At 41.7% G+C, this 12,932-nt stretch overlaps 1 protein-coding gene across 1 annotated transcript in view; it reads left to right on the top strand.

The window, feature by feature from the left end:
• LOC121582735 (potassium/sodium hyperpolarization-activated cyclic nucleotide-gated channel 1) overlaps nt 1-12,932 on the top strand; it is a 225,095-nt gene that overhangs the window by 139,232 nt on the left and 72,931 nt on the right. Inside the window, exon 4 of the mRNA XM_041898795.2 lies at nt 6,647-6,865. Coding sequence (XP_041754729.1) covers nt 6,647-6,865 — 219 coding nt within the window. The remainder of the gene's footprint in view (nt 1-6,646; nt 6,866-12,932) is intronic.

Here is a 12,932-nt window from a genome sequence, read left to right on the forward strand (position 1 = left end):
CTTAGCCAAATACATTTAAACTCAGTTTTTCACAATTCCTGACCTTTAATCCTAGTAAAAATGCATTGTCTTAGGTCAGTTAGGATCACCACTTTATTTTAAGAATGTGAAATGTCAGAATAATAGTAGAGATAATGATTTATTTAAGCTTTTATTTCTTTCATCACATTCCCAGTGGATCAGAAGTTTACATACACTCAATTAGTATTTGGTAGCATTGCCTTAACATTTTTTAACTTGGGTCAAACGTGTCGGGTAGCCTTCCACAAGCTTCCCACAATAAGTTGGTTGAATTTTGGCCCATTCCTCCTGACAGAGCTGGTGTAACTGAGTCAGGTTTGTAGGCCTCCTTTCTCGCACACGCTTTTTCAGTTCTGCCCACACATTTTCTATAGGATTGAGGTCAGGGCTTTGTGATGGCCACTCCAATACCTTGACTTTGTTGTCCTTAAGCTATTTTGCCACAACTTTGGAAGTATGCTTGGGGTCATTGTCCATTTGGAAGACCAATTTGCGACCAAGCTTTAACTTCCTGACTGATGTCTTGAGATGTTGCTTCAATATATCCACATAATTTTCCTTCCTCATGATGCCATCTATTTTGTGAAGTGCACCAGTCCCTCCTGCAGCAAAGCACCCCCACAACATGATGCTGCCACCCCCGTGCTTCACAGTTTGGATGGTGTTCTTCGGCTTGCAAGCGACCCCCTTTTTACTCCAAACATAACGATGGTCATTATGGCCAAACAATTCTATTTTTGTTTCATCAGACCAGAGGACATTTCTCCAAAAAGTACGATCTTTGTCCCCGTATGCAGTTGCAAACTGTAGTCTGGCTTTTTTATGGCGGGTTTGGAGCAGTGGCTTCTTCCTTGCTGAGCGGCCTTTCAGGTTATGTCGATATAGGACTTGTTTTACTGTGGATATAGATACTTTTGTACCTGTTTCCTCCAGCATCTTCACAAGGTCCTTTGCTGTTGTTCTGGGATTGGTTTGCACTTTTCGCAACAAAGTACGTTCATCTCTAGGAGACAGAATGCGTCTCCTTCCTGAGCAGTATGACGGCTATGTGGTCCCTTGGTGTTTATTCTTGCGTACTATTGTTTGTACAGATGAACGTGGTACCTTCAGGCGTTTGGAAATTGCTCCCAAGGATGAACCAGACTTGTGGAGGTCTACAATTTTTTTTCTGAGGTCTTGGCTGATTTCTTTTGATTTTCCCATGTTGTCAAGCAAAGAGGCACTGAGTTTGAATGTAGGCCTTGAAATACATCCACAGGTACACCTCCAATTGACTCAAATGATGTCAATTAGCCTATCAGAATCTTCTAAAGCCATGACACCATTTTCTGGAATTTTCCAAGCTGTTTAAAGACACAGTCAACTTAGTGTATATAAACTTCTGACCCACTGGAATTGTGATACAGTGAATTATAAGTGAAATAATCTGTCAGTAAATAATTGTTGGTAAAATTACTTGTGTCATGCACAAGGTAGATGTCCTAACCGACTTGCCAAAACTATAGTTTGTTAACAAAAAAATGTGTGGAGTGGTTGAAAAATTAGTTTTAATGACTCCAACCTAAGTGTATGTAAACTTCCAACTTCAACTGTATCTATATCGATTTAATGGGTGCCGCTAGTGTATTATTTGTTAGATATTTCAAAATGTTCGGTGGTGATAAATACAAAAATAGTTCCAAATAGTTTTCTTTCCAAAATTCCAAATAGTTTTCTTTCCAAAATGTGCCATTCTTCTTGCTACTAACCTAGGTTCAATGGTTTTATGGGAACTTCCTGTTGAATTTCAGCTTTTCTGCTTCTTCTGTGGGGTTTTAGAGGTGCTGCCAACTACTGTACGTAGTGTCCATTTCTCTATTGGCAGGATTGAGAGTCTGAATCATAGACTGTAGCCTTTATCAAAAACCTTCATGCAAATAACATTTCATTGGCAAAGGAGGGTAAAAAGTGGGTAGATTGAGTTTACTCTCCTCTATTATTGGTCACAGTTCAAAAGGCTAACATCCTCAATGAAATGGCTGTGGATTCAAACAGTTTAGCAATGCAGGCTTCATTGAAATACTGGCAATGTCAATTATTTACAAAGCAAGTTGCAACATTGGATGTGGCTTTTATTTTAACTTAGTTTGAAGCAATGCAATTTAGTAATTTAGGCTATGAATTAGCCTAATAAGCTAAAATTGGTTTCATGACCATAGACAATTTCACCCTTAATGACAGTGATCAAACTTTTCTTCAAGTGGGTGAGGCGGTTTTGGGAGTGGCCTCTCTTAACAAAGCGAAATCCTTTATTGCTAGAAAAGAACTGTTGTATTACCTCAAATATAGTAGCCTATATTAAATCAATGACAAGAATCTAGGCTATTTTTGGGCACGATCAATATATCATTAATGTACTTAAACTGTAAATTATTAGGTGTACCAATGTTTTGAAATGCATTGTGTCCACATGTGTGGTTGAATTGTGATTTTATGAATTGGCAAATAAATCAAATCAAATTAAAATCACAATAAATGTAAGGTATTTATAACAACAAAAACAGCTTGCAGCATCTGGCTGGCCATGGTTAGCTGGAAGGTGGCAGACCGAATTTGAGATTAGAAAAACTCCTTGCTATTGTCTTTCAAATTAACTCATGGCTATAGGGCTTATAGTGGTCCTCTGAATGGGGGCTACCCACAAGAGATGCAAATCATGTCTTAAACGCAAACGCCAACCGCCCGCTGACAGTAGGAATTTATAGCCTTGGGCCTAAGGAATTTATTTCAATTGACAGATTTACTTATATGAACTGTAACTCAGTAAAATCTTTGAAATTGAATGTTTATTCAGTATTGTTTAATTTTCACAAGCATATGGAATACTAGAGTAAGGATATACAGTGCATTCGGAAAGTATTCAGACCCCTTCCCTTTTTCCACATTTTGTTACGTTACAGCCTTGTTCTAAAATTGATTAAATGAAAGCAAATCCTTATCAATCTACACACAGTACCCCATAATGACAAAGCGAAAACAGGTCTTTAGAAATGTTTGCAAATTTATAAAAAATAAAAAACAGAAATACCATATTTACATAAGTATTCAGACCTTGTGCTATGACACTCGAAATTGAGCTCAGATGCATCCTGTTTCCATTGATCATCCTTGAGATGTTTCTACAACTTGATTGGAGTCCACCTGTGGTAAATTCAATTGATTAGACATTATTTGGAAAGGCACACACCTGTCTATATAAGTTCCCACAGTTGACAGTGCATGTCAGAGCAAAAATCAAACCATGAGGTCGAAGGAATTGTCCGTAGAGATCCGAGACAGGATGGTGTCGAGGCACAGATTTGGGGAAGGGTACCAAAAAATTTCTGCAGTATTGAATGTCCCCAAGAACACAGTGGCCTCCATCATTCTTAAATGGAAGAAGTTTGGAACCACTAAGACTCTTCCTTGAGCTGGCCGCCCAGCCAAACTGAGCAATAGAGGGAGAAGGGCCTTGGTCAGGGAGATGACCAAGAACCCGATGGTCACTCTGACTAAGCTAAAGAGTTCCTCTGTGGAGATGGGAGAACCTTCCAGAAGGACAACAATCTCTGCAGCGCTCCACCAATCCGGCCTTTATGGTAAAGTGGCCAGATGGAAGCTACTCCTCAGTATAAGGCACATGACAGCCTGCTCAGAGTTTGCCAAAAGGCACCTAAAGGAATCTCAGACCATAAGAAACGAGATTCTCTGGTCTGATGAAACCAAGATTGAACTATTTGGCCTGAATGCCAAGTGTCACATCTGGAGGAAACCTGGCACCATCCCTACAGTGAAGCATGGGGGTGGAGGCATCATGCTGTGGGCTGTTTTTCAGCAGCAGGGACTGGGAAACTAGTCAGGATCGAGGGAAAGATGAACGCTGCAAAGTACAGAGAGGCCCTCACAGATCTTGACAATTACCCTAAGCACACAGCCAAGACAACGCAGGAGTGGCTTCAGGACAAGTCTCTGAATGTCCTTGAGTGGCCCAGCCAGAGCCCGGACTTGAACCCGATCTCTGTGCAGCAACGTTCCCCATCCAACCTGACAGGATCTGCAGAGAAGAATGTAAGAAACTCCCCAAATACAGGTGTGCCAAGCTTGTAGCGTCATACGCACGAAGACGCGAGGCTGTAATCGCTGTCAAAGGTGCTTCAACAAAGTACTGAGTAAAGGGTCTGAATACTTATGTAAATGTGATATTTAATTTAATTTGAAAACATTTCTAAAATCCAGTTTTTGCTTTGTCATTATGGGATATTGTGTGTAGATTGATGAGGGACAAAAGCAATTTAATCAGTTTTAGAATACGGCTGTAACATAACAAAATGTGGAAGAAGTCAAGGGGTCTGAATACTTTCCGAATGCACTGTATAGGAAAATAAAAATAAGCCTTCAGAATATTTTCTTTCAAGGCAAGTCCATCTTATTCAAACTGCTTGCCTTTTTGACCCCTTTGATTTTTTTGGCTGCAACCATACAACCAAACCCTGAGCCCAGTGAACTGTTTGTTACATTGCTCATCTTAAATAAATGTCAAAAATGTCAGAAGCCTCCAGGTCAGGATATTCTTTATATCTCCTGAGCTGCTAACCCACTTCCCAGCTGCATACATTCCACCCTCCTGCAAGCCACTTGCCTTGAAGACTTCAATGTTGATTTTATAAAATAAATAAAACATAACAAAGAGAATAGAGTCATATAATATGGCTAGCAAGCCACCAAACAGGCCCCTACTTCTGTGACTACGACCAAATTTGCACCCTATTCCCTATTCACTTATAGTACTACTTTTGACCAGAGCCCTATGGGCCTCTATAGGCACTAGAAAGTGTATAGGGTGCCATCTGGGATGCACACTATTACTCCCGGCAAGGCACCTAAGCTCAATTTGGGAAGACGGATGTGACAGCTCCCTGGTACAGTCTCTTGTAGTTGCTCCTCCTGAGTTGCTGACTCCTCCAATTTTCTCTCCTGTTCCTCTCTTTCTGTGAACTAAAAGTGCTGAGGAAGTATTCCAGCAGAACACTTCATAGAAAGAACTACTCATACAACTCTAGAACATTGCTGTTAATCACTCCCAACCCCCACTGTCTCAAACACCGTTGTACTATATATAACATTCATTCTATGTTCTGTATTTTACTGGTGTTGTTTGCAACGCTACCTCCAGTGCTCTGTCTTTAACTTGTGTTGATGCATCACCTGTGTCACATTTTATGTTCTTTCTTTTCCTGCTGTGCCACCTCCAGTGTGTGCTAGGCTTCATCACACCGTACTGTTGTACTTTATTACATCCATTGCCACCTCCAGTGTCTCATACATAACACACCATACTGTTATACTTTATAACAAATACCTACTATATTTTTTGCTGCCGCTGTCTTGGAAGCCACCTCAAGTGTGCTGTCTTATACCGTTGATGTAGTGCCTGCAACTATTGCACTTTACCCAGATCTTTCTTTCTCTGCTGCTGTCTTGTATGCCACCTCCAGTCTGTTAATTACTCAGCTCCCTACCTGCAAGCCTTTGAAACCTGTACGCTAGAACTGCAGGATCTGATTTATTTTGAGGAATTTAGCAGGTTGGTTGATGAACATGCTCTGTCTTTTATCGGAGTTGTCTTTTCTTGTATGCCACCTACCAGTGCTGTCGCTGCAGTCTCTTCCTTTTCAAAATCAGAGCATCCATCATCAAGATTACATTTCAGTACAATTGTACATTTACAGCTTTAATTTCCACACTGTATAAGCACTTGCATTTAGTGGATAAGCACTTTGTGACAACTGCTGATGAAAAAAAGGGCATTATAAATACATTTGATTGATTTACATTTCCAGCAACAGTAAGGATCATCAGGAGACTATGCTGATAATCAATGCTGAGGAATGTAGTTGTATGAATACTGTATGCTATCGATTCAAACCAATGTACCAGATGCATAGTCTAGGCCTTGCTCCAGCAGGGTTTATAGTATCTGGGCTGAATCATAGTGCCTTGGTCCTGACAGGACCGTATTTCTGCCTCTCCGCAGTGAATCCCATTAAAGCACTCGTGGTAATCGGCCATAAGAAGGGTTATGTCCCAAAGGGCACCCTGTTCCCTGTATAGTACACTACTTTTGACCAGGGCCCATAGAGCTCTGGTAAAAAGCAGTGCACTATGTAGGGAATAGGGTGCCATTTGGGATGCAGAGGAGAAAAGGCAGAAGCCAGGCAGAACCCTCACCTCTCTGCTTCCTCCGTCCAGCACAGTGAAGTGAAGGATCCCTAGGTCAAAGACAAACTATACGTCAGCTCTTCCACAGCTAATGGAAGTAATAGATGTTTATTAGCACCGCATCAATTGTTTTACACGCGTCGGCCAAGGAGGAGTGAGGGAGCGAGAGAGGAGAGGGAGGGAGGGGTGGTTTAGTCACTCTGTGAGCGTGACGCGCCCAAGCATGAAGGGTATGTTGGCAGGATGTTCTGTGGAGGTTCAGTGATCCATCAAAGAGAAAGAGCCTCCTCTCTCTCCTCGCTCTGTGCCGGAAATCTTCTACAAGCCCGCGGTAACTCCCATTTTGTCTCCTTCCCTCTCCCCCATCCTCCCCTCGTCTCCCCTACAGAATGACTCGTGGGGTAAGCAGTACTCGTACGCTCTCTTCAAGGCCATGAGCCACATGCTGTGTATCGGGTACGGCGCCCGGGCGCCCGTCAGCATGTCCGACCTGTGGATCACCATGCTCAGTATGATTGTGGGCGCCACCTGCTACGCCATGTTCGTCGGCCACGCCACCGCTCTCATCCAATCACTGGACTCGTCCCGCAGGCAGTACCAAGAGAAGGTAAGCCCTTACTTAATATAAAATCATATTATGTTTTTATTATGCTTTTGTTTTTATTATCATTATTTATCAACACTATGGTTTCCTGCACCTGGTCTTCCATCTTATGTTGTTAGTTTTCATCATGAGGTAAGTGATGTATTATTTTCAAAGCTTTTATATATTTTTCAATTCTCTCAGGTGGATTATGCCTACTCTGGGCCTGTATTTTAGGGGTGGTGCACTGCACTCACAGACACACAGATCATAACATCCCCATCCTGCTCGGTGGCTCTGAAAGAGGATTTTGAAAAGCCCTCACAGATCTTAAACACCCTCGCCCCTGGGGTGAGGAGGTTCCCAGACAGAACTGCAGTAGCACCATGTCTGCATCCCAAGTGCTCTGGTCGAAGGTAGTGCACTATGTAGGGAATAGGGTGCCATTTGGGATGCAAGCCATCTCTGTTTGGGTGCTTTTAGGGAACACTGTTAGGGGAGGTTCTGTAATCTAGATCCCCTATTACATAATTTCTGCATGGAATTATCCATCATGGAACACTCAACATCTGGAGTCATGCTAATGGGGTTTTGAGTTCTTAGAATAAACGGTTAGAATCTAAATGATTGGGCTTTTGCATTGAAGAGCAGAGTTCAATTCCCAAATCCGTTAGACTAGTGTTATGGCTAGGGCTTGAGTCTGAAGCTGTGGATTTATAAACACTTATGATGCGATCTAGTCTCACTGTACCTATACTAATCTGTCATTTTGACCCTTGGAAAGATTGGTTAGGATCAGGGTGAGATCATTACTTCCCATATTTATCTGTTCTGAGTCTGACCATTAGATAGATTAGTTAGCACCAGTGGCGATCTAGGACTTTAGCCATAATAATCTGTGCTGACCGTTGGATAGGTTGCTTACTAGGCTCACCTGTGAGTGATCTGACTAGACATAATAATCTATTCTAGTGCTAACCTTTGGGTAGATTGGTAACTGTAGCATCAGTGTCTCTCTATGACTGTAGTCTCACCTGTGATCTGTGAATGACCTGGCTTAGATTCGATTCCATCCGTTCCCTCATATTGGCTACTATATTGTTTATCTGGTTTGTATTTATTGTCAGGAAGTTGTGAAAGCATCAGTTTGATAAAAAATGTAAGGTCTAATGAGCTGTCCCACACACAAACTGGATTGAACACAACACACACACAAATACACACACACCACACTCTCATGCGTGACTGCTGTCTTATCAGTGGACACCTCGTCACAAGGCAGAGCAGAGTCACCTTGGACGTGACGTTGACGAGGCAGAGCCAAATGGACAAAGTAGTTTATTAATTTACATCTGCCTCTTAAAAGCATTATCCGTTATCGGTTATTCAACCGACATCCCATGCTAGACATCCCATGGTCAATAACAAATAGACAAGGTAGACAAGACAGTATACAGTGGGGAGAACAAGTATTTGATACACTGCCGATTTTGCAGGTTTTCCTACTTACAAAGCATGTAGAGGTCTGTAATTTTTTATCATAGGTACACTTCAACTTTGAGAGACTGAATCTAAAACAAAAATCCAGAAAATCACATTATATGATTTTTAAGTAATTAATTTGGATTTTATTGCATGACATAAGTATTTGATCACCTACCAACCAGTAAGAATTCCGTCTCTCACAGACCTGTTAATTTTTCTTTAAGAAGCCCTCCTGTTCTCCACTCATTACCTGTATTAACTGCATCTGTTTGAACTCGTTACTTGTATAAAAGACACCTGTCCACACACTCAATCAAACAGACTCCAACCTCTCCACAATGGCCAAGACCAGAGAGCTGTGTAAGGACATCAGGGATACAATTGTAGACCTGCACAAGGCTGGGATTGGCTACAGGACAATAGGCAAGCAGCTTGGTGAGAAGGCAACAACTGTTGCCACAATAATTAGAAAATGGAAGAAGTTCAAGATGACGGTCAATCACCCTCGGTCTGGGGCTCCATGCAAGATCTCACCTCGTGGGGCATCAATGATCATAAGGAAGGTGAAGGATCAGCCCAGAACTACACAGCAGGACCTGGTCAATGACCTGAAGAGAGCTGGGACCACAGTCTCAAAGAAAACCATTAGTAACACACTACGCCATCATGGATTAAAATCCTGCAGCGCACGCAAGGTCCCCCTGCTCAAGCCAGCGCATATCCAGGCCCGTCTGAAGTTTGCCAATGACCATCTGGATGATCCAGAGGAGGAATGGGAGAAGGTAATGTGGTTTGATGAGACAAACATATAGCTTTTTGGTCTAAACTCCACTCGCTGTGTTTGGAGGAAGAAGAAGGATGAGTACAACCCCAAGAACACCATCCCAACCGTGAAGCATGGAGGTGGAAACATCATTCTTTGGGGATGCTTTTCTGCAAAGGGGACAGGACGACTGCACCGTATTGAGGGGAGGATGGATGGGGCCATGTATCGCGAGATCTTGGCCAACAACCTCCTTCCCTCAGTAAGAGCATTGATGATGGGTCGTGGCTGGGTCTTCCAGCATGACAACGACCCGAAACACACAGCCAGGGCAACTAAGGAGTGGCTCCGTAAGAAGCATCTCAAGGTCCTGGAGTGGCCTAGCCAGTCTCCAGACCTGAACCCAATAGAAAATCTTTGGAGGGAGCTGAAAGTCCGTATTGCCCAGCGACAGCCCCAAAACCTGAAGGATCTGGAGAAGGTCTGTATGGAGGAGTGAGCCAAGATCCCTGCTGCAGTGTGTGCAAACCTGTTCAAGACCTACAGGAAACATATGATCTCTGTAATTGCAAACAAAGGTTTCTGTACCAAATATTAAGTTCTGCTTTTCTGATGTATCAAATACTTATGTCATGCAATAAAATGCAAATTAATTACTTAAAAATCATACAATGTGATGTTCTGGATTTTTGTTTTAGATTCCGTCTCTCACAGTTGAAGTGTACCTATGATAAAAATTACAGACCTCTACATGCTTTGTAAGTAGGAAAACCTGCAAAATCGGCAGTGTATCAAATACTTGTTCTCCACACTGTATGTGTCCCTAATGGCCATTCCATACAGTGGGGAAAAAAAGTATTTAGTCAGACACCAATTGTGCAAGTTCTCCCACTTAAAAAGATGAGGTCTGTAATTTTCATCATAGGTACACGTCATCTATGACAGACAACATGATAAAAACATATCCAGAAAATCACATTGTAGGATTTTTAATGATTTTATTTGCAAATGATGGTGGAAAATAAGTATTTGGTCAATAACAAAAGTTTCTCAATACTTTGTTATATACCCATTGTTGGCAATGACACAGGTCAAACGTTTTCTGTAAGTCTTCACAAGGTTTTCACACATTGTTGCTGGTATTTTGGCCCATTCCTCCATGCAGATCTCCTCTAGAGCAGTGATTTTTTGGGCCTGTCGCTGGGCAACACGGACTTTCAACTCCCTCCAAAGATTTTCTATGGGGTTGAGATCTGGAGACTGGCTAGGCCACTCCAGGACCTTGAAATGCTTCTTACGAAGCCACTCCTTCGTTGCCCGGGTGGTGTGTTTGGGATCATTGTCATGCTGAAAGACCCAGCCACGTTTCATCTTCAATGCCCTTGCTGATGGAAGGAGGTTTTCACTCAAAATCTCACGATACATGGCCCCATTCATTCTTTCCTTTACACAGATCAGTCGTCCTGGTCCCTTTGCAGAAAAACAGCCCCAAAGCATGATGTTTCCACCCCTACGCTTCACAGTAGGTATGGTGTTCTTTGGATGCAACTCAGCATTCTTTGTCCTCCAAACACGACGAGTTGAGTTTTTACCAAAAAGTTCTATTTTGGTTTCATCTGACCATATGACATTCTCCCAATCCTCTTCTGGATCATCCAAATGCACTCTAGCAAACTTCAGACGGGCCTGGACATGTACTGGCTTAAGCAGGGGGACACGTCTGGCACTGCAGGATTTGAGTCCCTGGCGGCGTAGTGTGTTACTGATGGTAGGCTTTGTTACTTTGGTCCCAGCTCTCTGCAGGTCATTCACTAGGTCCCCCTGTGTGGTTCTGGGGATTTTTGCTCACCGTTCTTGTGATCATTTTGACCCCACGGTGAGATCTTGCATGGAGCCCCAGATCGAGGGGAGATTATCAGTGGTCTTGTATGTCTTCCATTTCCTAATAATTGCTCCCACAGTTGATTTCTTCAAAACAAGCTGCTTACCTATTGCAGATTCAGTCTTCCCAGCCTGGTGCAGGTCTACAATTTTGTTTCTGGTGTCCTTTGACAGCTCTTTGGTCTTGGCCATAGTGGAGTTTGGAGTGTGACTGTTTGAGGTTGTGGACAGGTGTCTTTTATACTGATAACAAGTTCAAACAGGTCCCATTAATACAGGTAACGAGTGGAGGACAGAGGAGCCTCTTAAAGAATAAGTTACAGGTCTGTGAGAGCCAGAAATCTTGCTTGTTTGTAGGTGACCAAATACTTATTTTCCACCATAATTTGCAAATAAATTCATAAAAAATCCTACAATGTGATTTTCTGGATTTTTTTTTCTCAATTTGTCTGTCATAGTTGACGTGTACCTATGATGAAAATTACAGGCCTCTCTCATCTTTTTAAGTGGGAGAACATGCACAATTGGTGGCTGACTAAATACTTTTTTTCCCCACTGTAAGTAACTCTTTATCCACATTATAGCAGGGGGTGTAAAGCCATAACATATAAATTTTTCCAGCAGCAGACTATGATCGATAATGTCAAACGCTGCACTAAAGTCTAACAAAACAGCCCCCACAATCTTTTTATCATCAATTTATATCAGCCAATCATCAGTCATTTGTGTAAGTGCTGTGCTTGTTAAATGTCCTTCTCTCGAAGCATGCTGAAAGTTTGTTATCAATTTGTTTACAGTAAAATAGCATTGTATCTGGTCAAACACAATGTTTTCCAATAGTTTACTAAGGGTTGGTAACAGGCTAATTAGTCGGCTATTTGAGCCAGTAAAGGGGGCTTTACTATTCTTAGGTAGCGGAATGACTTTTGCTTCCCTCCAAGACTGGGGACATGCACATTCTAGTAGGCTTAAATTGAAAATATGGCAAATAGGAGTGGCAATATCGTCCGCTATTATCCTCAGCAATTTTCCATCCAAGTTGTCAGACCCAGGTGGCTTGACATTGTTAATAGACAATAATAATTTTTTCACCTCTTCCACACTCCTTTACGGAATTCAAAATTACAACGCCTGTCTTTCATAATATGGTCAGATATACTTGGATGTGTAGTGTCAGCAATTGTTGCTGGCATGTCATGCCTAAGTTTTCTAATCTTGCCAATGAAAAAATTATTAAAGTACTTGGCAATATCAGTTGGTTTTGTGAAAAATGAGCCATCTGTTTCAATGAATGATGGAGCTGAGTTTGCCTTTTTTCCCAAAATTTCATTTAAGGTGCTCCAAAGTTTTTTTTACTATCATTCTTTATGTAATTTATCCTTGTTTCATACTATTTTTTTATTTATTCAGTTTTGTCACATGATTTCTCAATTTGTAATACGTTTGCCAATTGGTTGTGCAGCCAGACTTATTTGCAATTCCTTTTGTCTCATCCCTCTCAACCATACAATTTTTCAATTCCTCATCAATCCACAGGGATTTAACAGTTTTTGCAGTCATTTTCTTAATGGGTGCATGCTTATTAGTAACTGGAATAAGCAATTTCATAAATGTGTCAAGTGCAGTGTCTGTTTGCTCTTCATTACACACCACGGACCAATATATATTCTTTACATCAACAACATAGGATCACCAAAACTTATTGTATGACCTCTTATACACAATATTAGGCCCAGCCTTTGGAACTTTGTTTTTCCTAGATATGGCTACTATATTGTGATCACTACATCCAATGAATTTCGATACTGCTTTCACACAAATCTCTGCAGCATTTGTAAAGATATGATCAATACATGTTGATGATTTAATTCCTGTACTGTTTGTAACCACCCTGGTAGGTTGACTGATAACCTGAACCAGGTTGCAGGCACTGGTTACAGTTTGAAGCTTTCTCTTGAGTGG

This window comes from Coregonus clupeaformis, chromosome 15 (assembly GCF_020615455.1).
Source record: "Coregonus clupeaformis isolate EN_2021a chromosome 15, ASM2061545v1, whole genome shotgun sequence".
Taxonomy (NCBI): Eukaryota; Metazoa; Chordata; class Actinopteri; order Salmoniformes; family Salmonidae; genus Coregonus; species Coregonus clupeaformis.